Here is a 19,251-nt window from a genome sequence, read left to right as displayed (position 1 = left end):
GAAATGGCACAGATGAGAGTAGAGCCGATTCAAACAAGACAGTCGAAGAAAGGTTATGATGTTTCTCTTGACCAAAAAGAGTTTCATCTACTCAAACTCTGCAGGCAGCAGTTCAAGTGACCACCGTGAATGGCAACACAGGGAACATACAGCAGTGAGTTTCCTATCTGCTTGTAGGAGCAAATTCTTTCATAAAAATATGTGTTTTCTTTTCCTTGGATTTGATCCCAGCAGTCAGATGGGGAGGAAGTGTTGCACTTCCTGTATAGTAAATCTTAATCATTACATTGGGAGAGCCATTCTGCAGCCTTTCCTTATACCGGAATAGTTTACTCCTCAAATAGTAGTCAGCAGAAACAGTGGCCCTAATATGAGGATCAAATGCGACTTACCTGACAAAGCCGTATGTGACCACAACCATGCAGCAAACTTCACCTCAGCTTTCTAGCATACTCCTGCCTACCTCTCCACCCAGAGTATCTCAGCAATTCCAAAGAGGCACAGTTAAACCCATTTAAACAAAGCCCTACAAAACCTACCACTAAAACAGCTCTGCAGAGAACTGCATTAGGAAGCAGAGAAGATTTGAGTAATATTTTAGCAGGACTGGAAGCAAAATTCTCTCTTTGTTCAAGCAATTTACATAATGACTCTTTCCCTTTTTTTTTTTTTTTTTTTTGTCTTTTTTCACACTAGTTATTTAATACAGCCATTACACTTGGTTATGGCAGTTTGAATTGTTATGCTTCCAAAAGACACTATTTAGCAGGATCTGAGTGCCTGGATATTTGAACAGAGCATTTTACTTTAATGAACTTTCCCTGATCTGCCTTGAAAAGAGCTTATAGGGATTCTCTTAGACTGTCCTCAAGGACCTGAGATTGACTGGGGAGAAAAAACCCCACCAAACCTTAAATAGCTTTACACATCATGAGATTTCACAAAGTAAATAGCAGAGATGTTTTTTAATAAAAAAAGGAGAGACCAATTCACACAGGAAAAAAAAAAAGTGCATGATGTTTATTCTCTCTACTGACTTGCAGTTTTTCAGCCAGCTTACCAAATCTTTCCAATCAATATCCCAGTGTATATTAAACAGATTTTAGAGATGAGCAGAATATAAAGGTGCAGACACACTGGATGTGGACATGTTTATAAGAGCTGAATTCAACAAGAGGAAGAGCCCTAGATGTGACCTGGGGTAGTCAGGAGACAGAAGCCTGCAGGATGCCAATAATATAGCAATCAGACTAATACCAGGATCACTATCGTGACAAGAGCTGCAAGCACAGCAGACCTGTTGGGACTGGCTCTGAGCTGGTCAGGCACCACCAAGCAGGGCCTGGAAACGAATCTTGCTCTGCACAAGTCCTCACTGCAGAAATGAATATTGTGCACTCAAGGGCAAGTATAAACCTAGAGAGGAAAAGTCAGTCTTGTCACAGGAGTGTGATAAATCAGAGCAAACTTTTCTGAGAGAAGTATCTTAATTCCCAAGAGAGAGCATTTAGCTGAACAGTTATTTTAAGACAGCAATTACAAGGGGAAAGGGAGGGGAGTTTATTTTTTCTTCTACCCAACTAATTATTAAGAAAAAATGTCAAAAGATGACAGGAAATGTGAATTTAAAAATTCCTAGAGCTGAACAAAATATTAAAGAGCAAAGTACTGTAAATAGTCTATCCTTAGTTTTGGTTGGGAAATTGCCCTTGCTTAGGTACTCAACTCTAATTAGAACTCACTTGCATATTAAAATGATCTGCAATTAATATGAATTATATAAGAGTCCAAAGTTCAGAATCCTATCTTCTCCTTCCTAAGCCATTTTATTTCTTTACTCAGAGTAATTAACGCATCTTTCTCTTCACAGTCCATTTAAGCAGAGTCTAAGCAATAACCTTTCTCCAGTAATTTCCATGGCTAGTAAATTTGAGCATCAAACAGCCATTAGAATGACAGCTTCAAGCTGCAAGCTTGATGAGCCTACTTCGTGTGGCCTGCAGTAATGATAGTTTTCTTTCTCTACTCAGTCACATAACTTCTTTTTCTTTTTACTAAACATTTTGCTCTTTACAGTAGCTCAGTTGAAGCCTCTATTCCTTTCATTTCACTATGACCATATAATTATTTTTAATTATTTTGATGAGCTCTTAGGTAAAATTACAAAATTAAAAAAACTTAATCTATGGCAAGGGCAGACAATTGAGTCTTTTCCTGAGCCAACCCAAGGCTCATACAACTCTCACTTCCCTTTATTCCGTATGTTCACCATAAGAAAGGCCTGTCACTTTGGAATAATGTTCCTGCCACTCTTTTTCACATGGAAGGACTCCAACACAACACAGATTTTTGCAGTAGGTAAAGCCTTAGGCACAAGACATATCAACAGCATATCTTCTCTGACCCTCCCTGAAAAAAAAGCATTTTAAAATCCTAATGTCATATATTTGTCTCTGAAGAGTTCAGCCTTGCCTGCACCCTTGGCAGCTTGGAAACAGAAAATCACTTTAAATAAATATGTAATATAGCATAGAATAAATATAATAGATTAGTCACTCCTTACTGTAATGTAACAGCATTCCTGAAAGTCAGGCTCTATTAACATTAAGAAGAGGTGTTGAGACAAGGATGGGTGTTCTGGGGATTACTGCAGTGGGAAGCAAAATGAGACAGTGGCATATTATGAAAACCAGTCAGGATGCTCCTACAGCCTCTGCATATGTCCCTACATATTCCTGCAGGAGTTTTTTTGTAACTTGACAAAGCATTACCTCATAAATTAGCTAAATATTTGTCTCTCTAGTTGCTTGTAAAGAGGCACATTCTTATACTGACTAGTGGGTTTAGTGAGTGTGTAAGTAAACAGCTCCTTTCGATACTCATTTTACTGTTAAACCAAAATCAGACCATTATACAAAGAACTAAAACCAAAAATGCAATAAACAGTAAATGGTGCTCTCAACCAATGATCAGCATCAAATCCTGCACCTCAAGGATTATGTTATGAACTGGTATCAGTTGATGCAGTTTCATTATTTACTCAAACGTCTTTTCATTATTCTTACCTGTTCTCAACTTGTCAGGTTGTTGTTTTTATCATAGTTTCTGCCCATGGGTGCAAGTGATTTTTAGTAGGGGATATGCATAGCTAGGCTCTTAACTGGCAGATACACTTATATAGCTCCAAAGCATCCATAAACGTGCACACACATAAATGTATAATCTGTCATATTAACATGAAGATCTGCAGAGCTGAAACTAACATGCAGTAATGCTAAAAGTCAAGAACAACTGCAGAGAATATCCAGTAATATCTGGAAATCTAAACCGTATTTTGCTTTTTTATGAGCCAATTGATAAAACATGATATGCATATGGTCTATGGGGAAGTACTGTAAATAGTGCAAGCTGTTAACAGTAAGTTACGACAGATAAAAGGTTTTATTTCCACTACAACTTTTCTAATTCTTGTTTTCTTTACATTGTTGGATACACTCCTGGCCAAGTCATCCCTCCACCAGCCTGGTTTCTATTTAAGACACTGCCAGCAAGCTAAGAGGTCTCTTGGTTCGAGGACTGTATTTCAAAACTGTACCTTGCTCAGCAGAGACCATGACACAGCTGGATGGAAAGAAGAGAGCACATAAGCTTGAACAAAGCTACATTCTTACCTCTCTAACAAAGAAATTTTCCACACCTGGTGGGAGAGACTATTACATACTCTCCCAACTTTCAGTTCCACAGGGGACAACTACTTTATTTATTTCTCGGCAGGATCTGAGATATGCACTGACAGATGCTATAAAACAAATTCATCCTTACTCATCATTGAAGTATTGTCACTGAACTGTCACTGAGCATGGATGGAGCATCTGAGTACCCTTTCTTTGTGATAGATAAAACACTCTCATACTCCATTATTTGTATAACTATCAGCAATAATTAGATGCTGCTTCACTGCCTCCAGAAGATATGAATTCACATGCACCATGTCTAACCTGAAGTCTGTTTGAAGTCTCAATGGAATACCAGGAAAAAATATAAATAAAATTATGCCATATTCAATGCATACTTGTTCCCTATTTTATTACAACCTAGTGATGTCTTAATTATATAGTCAATCTTTGAATAACAACAGGAACATTCACTTCTATGGCAGATTTCATTATTTGCTAATAACAGGATTTTAAAATACCATACATTGTAACAACCCCAGATGCTGAATACTAGTTATCACAGCAGTCAAATGAAATATGGTGGCAATAATTTGTTACAGAACTCACAGAATCACAGCATGGTTGAGGGTTGAAGGGACCTCTGGAGGTTATCTTGTTCGGTCCCTCTGCTCAAACACCTAGAGAAGATTGCCCAGGACCGCATCCAGATAGCTTTTGACTATTTCTTAAGATGGAAACTCCACAAGATCTCTGGGCAACCTTTCCCAATGCTCAGTCACATTTACAATAAAATTATTTCCTGGTGTTCAGGGGGAACCTCCTGCGTTTTAGTTACATTCATTGCTTCTTATCCTATCACTAGGCAGAGCTTCAAAGAGCCTGGCTCTGCCTTCTACCCTCTCTTCAGGATTTATACACATTGATGAGACCCCCCTGAGCCTTGTCTTCTACAGTCTAAGCAGTCCCAGCTGTCTTAGCCTTTCCTCATAACAGAGATGCTCCAATACTTTAATCACTTTCTTGGCTATTTGTTGGTTCCTCTCTCCAATATGTCCATGTCTCTCTTGTACTCAGGACCTCAACTAGATACAGTGCTCCATGTGTGGCTACACCAGTGCTGAGTACAGGGGAAGGGTCATCTCCCTCAACTTGCTGGCAACATTTCTAATGAAGCTCTGGTTACCTTTTGCCTTCTCCACAGCAAGAGCACATTGCTGGTTCATGTTCAACTTGATGTCCACCTGGTCCAGGTCCTTTTCTGCAAAGCTGCTTTCCAGCTGGGTGGGGCCCAGCATACATCAGTGTATGGGTTTGTTCCTCCAAATGCAGAACTCTTCACTTCTCCTTGTTGAACTTCATGAGGGTCCTGTCAGTCCATTTCTCCAGCCTGTTGAGGTCCCTCTGGATGGCAGCACAATCCTCTGGTGTATCAGCTGCTCCTCATGGTTTTCTATCATCTGCAACTGCACTGTTTTGTCCTTCATAAGATGATTTCAATGAGATTATAATTTGCCTCCTTAAAATGTGCAGACCTTATATAAAGAATACTCCTGTAAGAACTTGTTTGCTGACTGTGATCCACAGAACAACAGTAAATACATTGCAGTTGCTTAGCAGGCACATTACAGCACCTATTAATATTTACAGAGAAAACATCATGAGTAGTCCTCTGTGAGAAAAGTACTAAGGTAACAGTGTTACACTGGTCTAAAAAAGGTGGGGAATTTCTCCCCTGGAAGTGCTGTCTTCCTCCTGGACAAGCACAGTAGTGAAGAAAAAAGTTCTGCCTGTATTCTGCATCCAGAAACATCGGAGTAAACTTCTGTCCAGGCATTCAGGAGGGGGTACCTTTGCCAGTTGGATGGTATTCATTACCGAACAAGTCTCTCTTCTTGCCTATCATTCAAGCGTTACTTATGAAGAGCTATTTCCAAAGGAATGCTTCTGACCACTAATACCTTGATGGTCACTACTACCACCATTGGATTATTCTCACTGTATCATTGAAATGCTATACATTGAAATGTTCCTTACAGGAACATCAAGAGCAGATTTACTTTGCCATGTTTGAAAAGGCTGACATTTCCACAGACCTGCATTGTTCATTTGAAAAATTGAGACTGATTTCAAAAAGTCTCTACACATCTCAAAGTTCCCACAGGAGAACAGAGGTGACAGTAAGCAGCCTAGCCTAGACTAATAGGCTGACACTGCTTTAAGGCAGGACAAATTCCAGATGCTGGAAAACCTTAAAGGGAGATCGAAACATTACCAGAGAGACAGCCAGCTTTTAGGCTGCTCTATTTCTGCTGAAGGACTGGAGTAGGAACCTTTGCAGATGAACTAATAGGAAGGAAAAGAAGATCTTTTTATCCAGCTTTTGCCCCTTTCCAAAATACACTTCTATATTAAATATTTCATGCTGCATTAACCTACCAAAATTTTTTTCACCCTGTTTATGCCACAGATAACAGATGCAGCAATTAGATTATACCAAACACTTTTGAAAGTGACACCTTATATTTTTATGGATCTGTAAATATATGAGGGATGTTGTCACTATGATAGATACACATTATAATAAAAACAAGGTTTCACACAGAGATTATATCTTTTATTATATCATTTGATCCCCCTGTCAAGAGCAGATACCAAATTCTTTCATCAGATCTGAGAAGTAAGCGGTGAGGCTCATCCAGGCTAGGAACAAGGTCTCTGAGCGCTTGGATCTCCCAACATTACTATGAGGGTTGTGTACTGCTGGAGTCACCCAGCAGTACACATTTGTTCTGACTCAGATGTGGGCACATGATTGTAGTTCTCTCATGTTAGTCAAACACTATGGAGCTGTATTCTTTTATGCTGGCTCTGTGCCAGGGAAGGAGGCAGGGTCAAGATGCACTGAGCTGACTCAACAAAGATTTCTGAACAAAGATCCATCAGAAGCTGAGCCCTTTCCAGCCTATAGCTATGGCATTTTGGAGTGGACTTCAGGAACCCTCAACCCAGCTGCAAGCTATTGGCATATCAATAACATCATTAACTTCATCTGTTACTGAGTTTTGAGAGAGAGGTTGTTAGCACCTCCAGAGCAGGAAACAGTGCCAAAAGGAGAGAAGAGACATCACTGTCCTTATGGAAGAGCAGGAGGACCAGGCATCTAAAAGCTACCAGAAACAGAGGAAGCTGCCAAAAGTGTTTATAAGTGAAATAAGCATTTCTATTTGTAACTCACAATCACAGCATTGATATTATGATTCCCATCCTCCTTTCATCCCTCTCTGACATCTATACCTGATGCTGAAAACATGATTGCCTGGAACTGGAGAGCTCAAAGTTGCAGTCCCCAGTAACCAGCAATCCTTCTAATGCAGTCATCCAGCACTACCATCTACTCCAGCTGCACTGTTTTTCCAAGGTGGTGTCAGGGTTAAGTCTCTGTTCTCTTGTTGCCACCTCTGGACCACAGTAAAATCCATCTGAAACCCTGAACTTTCAAAGATGGACACACAGTATGTGATCCACATGCAAAAGCCTTTCAGGGTCCTCTCCATCCTTAGGCCAGTTCATTTTGCTACGAGACAGACTCTTTGCTTATGTCAACAACACTAATCTCAAAAGCAACATGCACATGCGAACATATACTGGTGAAGAAGACTGGGAATGGCCTCTTTCTCACTCTGCCTCCTCCACACTGCTGAGATGTTCATTAGTTCGGTGTTTATCTGCTAAGAGTATAGACCTGTAGAGTATAAATTTGGAATCAGGTAAATTTTACATTCAACAAATACAGAATATTTTTTAAAGTCACACTCGGTCAGAGAGAATGCCCAAAAGTTATCATAACTGAAATAAAAGGAAACCATAATTCAGTCAAATTCAGCATTACTCAAAGCAATGGAAAGTACTGCATCCAAGGTTCGATTCTTCTGTTTACGAGTTTCTTTCTGCTGAAGACTATAAATCATCGATCAGATGATCTTTCATGACCTGTAAAATATATGTCAATATATAGTTCAATTTAGTTAGGCAAAAGCAACACATACTGAAACCAGAGAGACCTAGAGCAAAAGGCAGTCCTACAAATCAGCTGCCCTGTCACTGATAACTTTTCATGCAAGGATTGATAAAATCTTTATTTGGAAGATTAAGTCTGTACTCAGTGGACCTGGATCCTTCAAAAGCATGAAATCACTTGGAAAATTGAGGGGACATAATTTTCCCAGGTACTTAGTCACTTGTCTACCTCATTACGCAGCTAAATACCTTTGAAATATAATCTTCAGTCTTACTCTCAAAAGAGTCAGATTTCCAGAGGTGTACAGATGTCCAGGAAGTCTACAAAGTGCCTAGTTTCTTAGTTCACAACAAAATCAATAAGAGTTAAGGGCTTCGTATAAAACTATGTCCATCTGCCTAATTAAAATACTAGCTCCTAAAATCATGTGTCTTGTTAAAATCAGTGAGGTTGGAGCTCTTGCAAGCTCTGAAAACCACACTTTGGCTTTCCATAATATAGCTCTCCAGGCAGATAGCAGGGGCATCTGATCCATGGGAACGAGGATGGAAGAGGTGTCAAGCCTGAACCAACCTCAAGGCACAGCTGGGCTGTCAGGACACAGGTCTTGCAACAGCAGGGAACAGATTAAAAAAAAAGCTGACATAGACACAGGCTAGTCCAGACCTTCACAGACATTTAAATCATATCTGTGCTGTTTAAAGCAAGCAGTGGGCATGCTTAGACCATTTGAGAAGATGTTTTTCTTTAAATAGCAACTTAGCACAAGAGTTGCAACTTCCAATTTAGTCACCCTTCTTTAACAAAGCATGGTGCCTTGCAGCTGGATAATTAACCTTGATATTCATTCAGACTTCAAAACATAGAACTCCCATTGCTGTCAATTAGCTGACAATATCATGTGTGCATTAATGGAAGATTTTTGTGTGACCCTAGAAATACTGCATTTGGGAAATTTCAGTAGCTAATACAGTAATCCCACTGGAGAAAGTCCTTCACAAATTACTTTAACAATTTTAGAATGGGAAGTGAGATTGTGAATTAGTCACTGGATTGAGTTCACAGAATGAAACGGACGTACACTGAAGTTTACCCTCCTTTTTGTTCTTATTGCAATGCTCCAGATAACTGGCAAACCTTCTTGTTATCATGGTCTTGTACAACTCTGAGCACAAAAGAAGATGCCTTGATCTCAGCTGGAGCATTCAGAAGCTACCATACTTTTCAACATTAACATATGCCTGGAGGCAGGATTATGGATGATTGTTTCAAAATAATTTTGATATATGAGGCAATGCAATAAACACTGCAATATGAAAGTGGGACACAGTATGGGATGGACCACTGGCACTTTTCCTACTGATTTCTTTGCATGTATAATAAAGAATTACAGCCTACTGGTAACAAGATTAAATAAGTGGGCAGCTAGAGGTTTTCCTGTTATCCCACAGGGGGCTGCATTCTGCTAATGAGTGTTAACCCTACAATCAGGCAAACATTCACATTGAGAAATGAAAAACTTCATTCAGGGGTTTTAAAGCAGCCAGAGCAGCCAACAGCTAAAAAGGAAATTGGCTCCAACACAGCTACTTTCCTTTTTCAATACTGTTATACCTCTCCAACAAGAATGAGACCTAATGGCACAACTGAAACATTCTTGTAGCAAAAGCCAACATCAGGCCAAGTCCCTTCCAAGTTAGAAACCCTGTCTTGTGATGAAGAAAGAATAGCTGATGCTCAATCAAATGCTTTTGCACAGGCTAGCTATGGCCTTTTGTGAAGGTTCCTAATGTGAGTTCAATTTGACCTGCATATTATCAAAGTACTTTGCCTCATTTGCTGAAGGAAAACAGTAAAAAACAGGGAGGAGGGGGGAGATCTGTTGTGCTTTTTCCTGGATTTGAGAGTTACATCAACCTTTGGGCCTTTTTCTGAAATATTCTGACAGTAGAAAAAATACTCACTACTCCATTTTCTACACAGGGTCAACATTATGAAGAGGAAAAACGGGCTTTGAGCCATGAAATAATTGCACTCAATAATCACTTAATAGAGGCCAAGGTGACAATAGATAAGTTGTCAGAAGACAATGTAAGTATCTAATTATGGATACATCTTGATACTATATTCAGAAATAAAGCCATGCACTGTCCATGAATATAAAGAATAATTTCTTATTGTTTATGCAAAATGTAACTTGTCACCTTGAAGGTTATAATTCATGTTTATTGTTCCATTTTTTTGTAAATTTACAAAATCCTTTATGCAATAGGATTGGGCTTAGACTTTTCATTGATATTTGTTTCCTTATGTCAAACACAAAACTGATGAAAAAAATGTTCTGAGAAATGGCAGTATTCCTGCATTGATTTTGCCATCAGTTTCAGTCTGGTACAGCAAACTGGTGGAAGCACATGCTCAGAGCTGTTATGTGGACACATGTGGAGTGAGACTTGACCATAAGAATTTAAGTACGGACCCATACATTTCCTGCAGGTCCTCTGATCTTTCAGTCTTTGCTCACTGAAATGAAATGCCCAGCACAAGTGAGCCTTACTAGCAAAAGGTAGGATTGAACCAACCTAGTTGCTCAGATTATTGTAAGGAGAGGGAGTCAGGTTTTCCCCAGCTGTGGTTCATGTGTGACATTTTACTTGTCTCTGTGTGGAATGAAAAAAAGAACGTCTCTTGCAATTGTCACCCTGCATCTCATTAAACACTGCTGAAAACTGGCATGCACACTGCAGCTGGCAAGATCATAAAATCCTTCCGGGGCAAGAAAGGCCACAAAGAAAGGAAGATTGCAGGCATTTAGTTCATTATTATGCCATTCCTTAGACACTTAATAAAAAATTCATCTACAGAAGACATGTTTCTGTTAGCGCTTATTTTTCAGTATCTTACATTAAAACTTCCCATATTTCATATGAACTTTTAATCATACCAGGGAGCATTTGATCGTATTAATATGCCTCTTGATGTGAATTGTGCCTATGCAATTAAGAGCTTTCCAACAGAAACAAAGAGTTCACAATCTGATCCTTTACTTTGACAGAAATTGTGTTGAAACAACAGTTACTTTATAAATCTAATAGCTGTAACTAATGGAATGTGGTAAATGCAATGGGCTACATTTAGATTTTATAAGCACAGATATACATCCAGAGGAACTCAGCTGAAATCAGTGGAGTTATTTGAGATTTAAAATAGAGGGGGAAGAATAATGTAAAACTCTCCCAGTAAGTATGCATGCATTTACACTACTTCATGGGGTCAGGTTTGGGCCCAATTTGAAGAAGAGTTTTCAATATTCATGGCTTTTAAAAGGCAGCTTACACTGATTCAAAAGCCTCAAAAAACAGTACCATTTTTTTATACTTGAGGTTGATTCACAGACAAAATTCTGCCCTTAGTTATGCAGCATCACAAATGAAAGTAAAGGATAAAGTCCAAATTTTAAAATAAAGAACTATGAAACGAACTATTAAGATTATACCTAATAAGTAGAGTTGGTGTTAAACTGAAGAATCCTACATGAAGAGAACATCTTTTTGCCTTGCCAGTATTTCTTCCTTCAATTATGTTACTCCTTATTCTTCTGACAGATATGTAAAATTATGCTTTTGATGCAAATACATCTTTTAGATTATGGGAAACATTTTTGGCATTAATTGCCAATTACTGTTCTAGCTGCCACATATGTGGCTTGTTACCATTCAGGTAAACTATAAAGGACAGAGTCACTCCAGTCTAATGTACCAGCATACGGAGAACAAAGTACACGTGGCACTTTTAACTCACATGTCATTTTTCTGTAGTAATTTTTAAAGCTCCTAAAAATAAAGTGTCAGAAATGCTTTTTTGTACTCTCCATGACAACCATTTCACAGAAACAGAGGCACACAGCTTTTGAAGAAAGGATTTGATTTTGGAGTGATTTCATTTTTGTGCGCCTACTAATGCCATAGGGGACCTGGAGTTCTTGTCTGTTATACATTGCACGGCATTATGCATTTAATGTGCACGTAACATATCAGGATCACATGTGCACACAACGTATTTTGCTTCTAAATTGAATTCTTGGATTCCTACTGTTTGCTGCTTCACAGGAATAAAAACAGGAATAAAACCAGAAATATTTCAGGAATAAAAAGAGTGTCTGCTAATATACAATCTAAGACCTACATAAATGAATGCATCTCCCCAGCACATTTAAGAAGGAAGTGTTGTGTATGTAGGCATACCTAGACACAAAAAAAAAAAACCTAATAAAAACCAAGAGTATCTACAGACCATTGAATATGAAGATATAATGAACTAATGGTCATAGGAAAACTGCATTTACAAACCCCATGCTTCACAGACTCCCAGGAACATCTTTGTTGCACCTGATATTACAGAATACTTTTAAAATGGGATTTCAAAGCAGAGAGAATTTTTACCTTTACTTTTCATAGAAAACTTCTGCATATGATAAAATCATAACATTAATTCCATAGAAAAATTAAATAGTTAAATTGTTTCAATATTCAACACCTTTTCTCTATAAACATTTTCTGATTTTCACAGATTAACATGGCCTAGTGTCCATACTACCATTATGCTTTCTCTATTTATGCTCACCTATAAAATCAACTCCTGAAGCCAACATTTTTGTAATGGCACCTAGATCAGGGAAAGCAACATACAACTCTTACCTCCCGGAACCCAAAGATGCTGTTGAAAAATACACTTACACAGCCATTAAAATCAGATGAAGAGCAAGTCTATGTAGTGAACTTACCCATTAAAAAGGCTGTGGGAGCTATTCAATACAAAAATAATATAAGCAGCTTGCTTAAATTTCCTTTTTCCCTGTGTGGAATTCTCATGGTAATTTCTTAGCCAGTAAAAAATATCCTGTTCTGCAGCTCAAATATTTGCAGTGAGATTTAATATAATTGTATAGCTCTGTTCTGCAAGACATGGAAGGAGTCAGGAACCAGCAAGGAAGTTTCACAAAGAGACAAAGGCCTTCTTTTAGAAAACAATATAGTGTCTATTTCTGCAATAAATTTCTCCCACAGTCTCATAAGATTATTTAAGCATTTTCTAAAGTAGCATCTTAGTAGCATCTAATCTGGATAATAGTAAAAAATGTCTGTTCTTAAATTTTCTTTTTACTTAAAAGATCATATTTATTTTAGCTTTCATAGTGCTATGCATGCTAACAGTATAAAGTCCAGCTCCTAATGGTAAGTATCCATCTTTTGAAATGCAGATTACTGTTCTGTAGTAATAGTTCTCAAATTTTTCTTTTTAGTGATTTTATCAGCTCTCAGGAGCAAAGGAACAAACGTTTCAGGACCATGCAAGAAACAAGGAATCTTAATGCATGTAAAAGTTAAACTATGCTCCAAATTTTCCCCCAAGTCAATTTTTAAAAGATTGTGCAGGCATGGAAGAAAACTGAAAGCCACAAGCTATTTGCAAACTTTAAAAAACAGGCTATTTTTTGTTTTTCTAGGAGCTCTATAGGAAGGACTGCAATTTAGCTGCTCAGTTGCTCCAGTGCAGCAAGAATTACGACAGGGCACATAAGCTTTCAGAGGTAATGTGACTGACCTTGGTGAATATTCAAAGAAATAAATATTTTATGGAAAACAGGTTATTTTATATGCGTCAATTCCAGAACTTGTTTGCCCTTAAGGCTTTGCTTTCCACAACCCCCACCCTCTTTAAGCAACAGGAGGGCTTGTGCACCTCCTGGTATTCAGTGCAGCTGAGGGAGGTGCTGATGAAATCACAGGCAGCGATGGAACTTGGAGGTACTCTCTTCCCCAAAACCTCTGCTATCCAGTAGAAAGGGCCTGCACTGATCACATGAAAAATAAAGGCTTTAGCAAAACCAAAGTGCTGAGAAATCTGGAATGCAAAATGCTGGGGGGAAACTGGGACGTGAGAGCAGGGAAATGACATGCTACCAGCATCAGAGATTCTGATACTACCAATTTTCCTCCTGAGGCTATTTTCCAGTCCAGCTAATTTCTAAACCTGAATTTTAAAATGGACTGACAGAACAAATATCTTTTTCTAAAGCAACCAGAGCACTGAATGATTGATTTCCAAGGTGTAAACTTTAATTAGTTGCTTCCAAGGAAACTAGGCTTGAGAAACACTCTTTAAAGGGGAGGTAAATATTCTCTTAGTGATGAAGGCTATCTTTGGGGATGCAGGCCCTACACAAAGCAATAGCACCTCCCTCATGTACATTGCTTTGATGAAGGTCACAAGGTCCCACCAGGTTAATGTCTCTTCAAATGGTCTCCCTTGTGCAGTTCTGCAATGGAATGATGCAAAATTGAATGTGGAATGTATAAACCATTTCTAAGGCAGTAGATGGCTTCAGAGCACTAAACAACCCTGGTAAATAAAGATACGGCAAGACTCTTCCATCAAATGGGCAGTGATTTTCTGGAATGGAGACTGAACTTCCAAATTAACCATTATCTTGGTTCTGTTATTTTTTCCCAGTTACTGACTTCTCTTAGCAATTCATACCCAGAAATTATCATTGCTCACATTGAAAGCACACTACTTGTTAGCAAGAATTAGGACCTTAAAAGTACTTAGTGATTCACTTGCAGAAAACTATCACAAATGTGGGATCTCTCAACAATTTCCCAGACTGTCATACACTTGATTAAATAGGCAAAGTCTTCACTCATAAATCCATGTATTTATTAATTTAGTAAGTGTGAATATACCATCACAGACAATAAATTCCTTACAAATTTGAATATTGCCTGACAAAGTATTGTATATAACCCAGAAGCCTAAACTATAGTACAATATAATAATGAGACAGCAATGTCATTTTAGTAATTCCAGTTTCCAGTGCAATGCCCAGAAAATGTTCTTTTTCTTAATGCATTTCATAGTCTAAATAGCATATATAAAATAGATCAAACAGTGGTATTACAGGATACTAAAATAATAGATGCCCCATATAGCAGTCTTATGTTAAATGAACTGTATTTCTTTGCCTCATTTCTGTGGCAATTTAGAGTAGCCCTATTTTATAACCTGTTTATTCAGTCTTTGTTGCAGCTGTACTTGCCCTAACTAATATCACTGTCTGCCAGCAGATTGGCAATATCATACTCTTTATTTCCAATGGAAGACATGAGCCAATTAAAAACGTAATGATTAATTGAAAATCCTGGAAGGCCTGTTGGTTGAAAAAACACTCATCCTACTCCACATTAACAAGAATGCCATTTCACAACATGCCATATTTTGAATACATTGACTTTTGGGGATTAAACCAACTTCAAAATCTTTCCAGTGAAGCTAAAAGAGGAGCTCTATATCTTGTATATCTATACCATGTAAGATGGTTACAAGGAATAGGCAGCTTAAATTTCTCTTGCCTAAAGTAGAGGGGAGGGGGATGACTTCAGCATTTTTAGGGTTGACTCCCCTAGAGAAACAAAGTAAAGGAGGGAGTGAGATCCTTAGGGCTAGAAGGATAACCACTGATTACTTGGTAGAGGAACTACTTAAAATAATAAAGTGCTGAGTCATTAAAAATTTAGCCAGGCATTCAAGGATGAAATTCCTAAGTGGTGCAAATCAACATGGATTTCAAGGGAGCTATCACAGTCACAAACTCAAAACTTAATCTAAATATGAGTTCTGATTTCCAGCAGGAAAAACTAAGTGACAAACGTCATGCAGCTGTCTCTTATATCCCTGTCTGATCATTGATAGAGATCTGAAATGAGCAAGGCAGATAAAAAATGGCTGGTGATACCTGCATAGACATTAGCTACCAGACTTTCAAGCCACAGCAAGGAATGTGGTCTCTGAGTCTCTTCTGGTCTATATGACAGAATGGCAGGTGGAACTGCTGTCCACAGAGCTGATCATGACTTTCTGCAAAAACTATATAATTTCTGATGCATAGCAGACATTGATTAATTCTGACTACTCCATCACAGGAACCATAATGTAAATTCAGGCCTTAGCTCTTATTTTTGTCAGTGTAGTAAAGAAACCAGAAAAGCAGTCAGCTAGCATCTGCTGGAAGATGGGTACATGTTGAGGCTTATGTGATTTGTTGATCTGACAAGCCCATATCCAACTGCTGGGGCAAGGAAACTCGTCTGATTTTCTTCTTCCCAGCTGCTGTCATAGCAGCAAGTACCACTGTTTTAAGTGTCAGAGAAACCAACTTTCCTACCTCTTCAAACAGCATTGTTTATCAAATGTGATGCTGGAGTGCAGCAGCAAATTTGGCACTGGGTTGGAGGCAAGATGAGCTCAAAGAAAGGCAAAAGAAAAATAGAATACACCTGATCTCTTCTTGTGTTTCCTCTTGCAAGCAGAGACCTCTGTACCTCCACATTCAAATGCAAATCACACCCATGCACACTCTCTGGAAAGTGTTGGTATAGGCTGCAGTTCTCTACCTGCCTTTTTAAGACTGTTTTTCACATTCTTCGTATCTTTTCTATCCAACCTGAATTAATTTGAAATGAAACCTTTCAGAGGGGAAGCAGATGAATATTTCCAAATGTTAAGTAAATAAATGAAAGTCATTTGATCATGTTTGTTTTCAGAAATGCACAAAGATTATGGCCATCACATTAGTCAAAGAACCACATATCGTGAGCTATGTAATCTTATAAAGAGCACTCATCTATCCATGTTGTATTAGCCCAAGCAGACAACAGTACTGACATGTACCCTATTCTCCTTTCCCCTTTGCCATCTTTTTATGTTACAGTTGCCATCTGACTTTCAGGAAAGAGTCAGCATCCATCTGGAAAAACATGGGTGTAGCCTTTCTGTCCCCTTGTGTCACCCATCTTACGCTGATTCCATACCCACTTGTGTCATTGCCAAAGTACTGGAAAAACCAGATCCAAACTGCTTGTCTTCACACTTATCAAGCCCATCCACAAGGGATCTCAGTTTTCAGGACTCTGATGGAAAACTCGGACAACGACCCCAGTACAAGTCAGACATTTACTGCAGTGACACTGCCCTTTACTGCCCTGAGGAGCGGAGGAGGGAGAGAAGGCAGAGTGTGGACACACAAGTGAAAGACATGGGGCTCCTGCGGTCCCAGAACTCCACAGACAGCACTGTTGAGGAAGACGGTTTCCATTCCAGCTTCTCTCATGAAGCCTTCCCAGAGTACATTACCTCTCTGCCGACCTCCAGTTCCTATTCCAGCTTCAGCGTCACATCTGAGGAGAAGGAGAATGCCCAAGCTAACACACTGACTGCCTCTCAGCAAGCAATCTACATGAGCAACCGAGACGAACTATTTGAAAGAAAGTCATCTGCAGGTTACGAACAGCAGGGAAGTCCTAGGTTTGCCAAGTCCAAACCTGCACAGCACATGGAGCTTGCCACTGACGACAATGAGAACTCACCCACTTTTACTAGGACTCTGCCTCCATATGCAAACGAACCTTTTCATTTCTCAGCCATAACACCACAGCAGGCTTTAGCGAATCAGAAAATGAGGAATGAGTGCAGGAACACCCACCTTTCAGAAGAGGATTTGCCTGGGCGATGGAGGCAGTTGAGCGTGGAAGACATTGGTGCATACTCTTACAGGAACACAGACAGGCTGTCACCCTGTAGTTTTTCCGAGCAGTACTACAGCAGCCCTATTAAGAAAGGAGACAGTCGAACAAGCCCCATCTATGCTAGTTATAAAGCAGATAGCTGCTCAGAGGGAGATGATATCTGCCAAAGCAGACTTGTGGATTCTTGTTTCCTGAGAGCAGAGAGTGGCCTAAATATTGACATCAGCACTAGCTGTAAACAGGACAAATTGCCCACTTACAAAACAAAAGAATCAAGAGACCAAAAAACTGAAAGGATCACCGTCCAGTTATGCAGTAGCAAAAACATTGAAAATAGCCCAGTACTTAAAAGAGAATATGTGGATGTGAGCCCCAACAGCTCAGCAGAATCCCTCAATCAGAGTTCAGTGGAGGCTTCAGAAATCCACCAGTCTTCCATGGAGCAAGGGAGCCATTCGGGTATTCACAGCAAGCAGCAGCAGTTTCAGCGGACTGGGAGTACTGGTTTGACTCGGAAGGACAGCCTTACAAAAGCACAATTATACGGAACCCTTCTGAACTAAGTGTCTTCCAAATCGGCAATAAGACAACAAGCAAAAGGAAGCAAAGAGCATTCGATACTTCTAATGAACGATAAGGTTCTAAGAAACAGAATTATTATAAAATATATATTCATAATGGTACTATATGTTTAAAACAAAATCTCTTAAAAAATGTTATACAGCACTTTTCACTTAACATCCTTTCCACATGGGAGACTGCCCCCTTCCCTCTTTTATAAACCTGAAATATTTTTATAAACAAAATGGTATTTATTAGACTATGCTAAGCTATTTGAGCAGAATTCTTTTCCCTTCAAGCAGGTTTCTTATTTATTTTTGTGCATGAGGCCATCCGTGCCTGAACTCTAGGAGGAAAAGGGTAAAATCATGACAGCAGTGATAAAAAACAAATCCACTTGATAAAATACCACAAAATGTCATGCGAAAACAAAGCAAACAAAGATGGTGAATTTGAAGAAGTATATTTTTTAACAAGAATGGAATTGTATCTTAAGTTATTTCATACAAATGTATTTATGAGTGACTAATGTATGCACAAAGTGATACTAATATTTTCTTCTTTCAATCCACTGTGTTTCTGCTTTCCTATTTTTCCTTGTATACTACCTCAAAAGTAATTGAGGGTTTCTTTGTCACACTTTCTGTAGGCTTGCATTTATATTGTCTAAAATGCATGCAGTGTCATAATTAATACTGTATTTTGCATTACTTAATAAAAGACACCAGTGGAGATATTTTGGGGTATATTTCCCTTCCTTAAAATATATCCTGGACAATAAAACATGGGATTGCTCTGGTTGGCATCAATCCAGCGAAACTTAATGAGTGAGGCTCCTGGTTCAGACTGCCCTTTCTCTGTAAGCTCCAGAGAACTAGTTCTTAGTCTGGGTGCGGAAGGACAGCTTCTCATCAGCCTGTGAAAAGTAAACAAGGAAAACTGTTTATCAACAAGCTTGTTCACTGAGCAAGGCTCTGCACACTGAAAAGAAAATTGAAAACTACTTGAAAACTTTTGACTTCAGTACCTCCTCTATTACACACATACTCAACACAATCTTTTATGTCTTTAGGACTGTTAAGTTCCACAGCTGCTCTTTTTCCTATATAGCTTGGTATTTCAAACAAAAGAATTTTTCTAAATCTTAAGGAAAGTCTGACCTTCTGCAGCATATGGGAATTCCACCCCTAGCTCTGAGAAGCCATAGCTTTACCTGTACATTTTGCATTTCCTCCATCAAGTTTTGTTTTTCACCAGTTCACCATTAAGGAGTGTACAACTTGGACAGTAGCAGGAGGGAAAAAGCAAAAGGAGAAGAGGAGAAAAACAAAAAAGAGAAAAAGGGAAATCATGTGGATTTCCTTCCTGGCTTTAGTATTGCTGTTTGGTAAGAGGCAGACTACAGAAATAA

The 19,251-nt window shown here is 38.8% G+C and overlaps 1 protein-coding gene across 11 annotated transcripts in view; it reads left to right on the top strand.

The window, feature by feature from the left end:
* BEGAIN (brain enriched guanylate kinase associated) overlaps positions 1-18,576 on the top strand; it is a 172,563-nt gene extending 153,987 nt beyond the window's left edge. For 8 of the 11 annotated variants that reach the window (XM_061463979.1, XM_061463982.1, XM_061463980.1 and 5 more), the window contains 3 exons: positions 9,679-9,786; positions 13,202-13,285; positions 16,466-18,576. In XM_061463979.1, the coding sequence (XP_061319963.1) occupies positions 9,679-9,786; positions 13,202-13,285; positions 16,466-17,842 (1,569 nt within the window). In that variant the 3' untranslated portion in view covers positions 17,843-18,576. The remainder of the gene's footprint in view (positions 1-9,678; positions 9,787-13,201; positions 13,286-16,465) is intronic. The other 3 variants (XM_061463983.1, XM_061463989.1, XM_061463987.1) reach the window with 2 other exon arrangements.
* Positions 18,577-19,251: the final 675 nt, after the last annotated feature.

Source organism: Pezoporus flaviventris, unplaced genomic scaffold (genome assembly GCF_033815535.1).
Source record: "Pezoporus flaviventris isolate CSIRO_AGI_PZ_B2104156 unplaced genomic scaffold, CSIRO_AGI_Pfla_v1 ptg000036l, whole genome shotgun sequence".
Taxonomy (NCBI): domain Eukaryota; kingdom Metazoa; phylum Chordata; class Aves; order Psittaciformes; family Psittacidae; genus Pezoporus; species Pezoporus flaviventris.
This window is presented reverse-complemented; position numbering and strand designations above follow the sequence as displayed.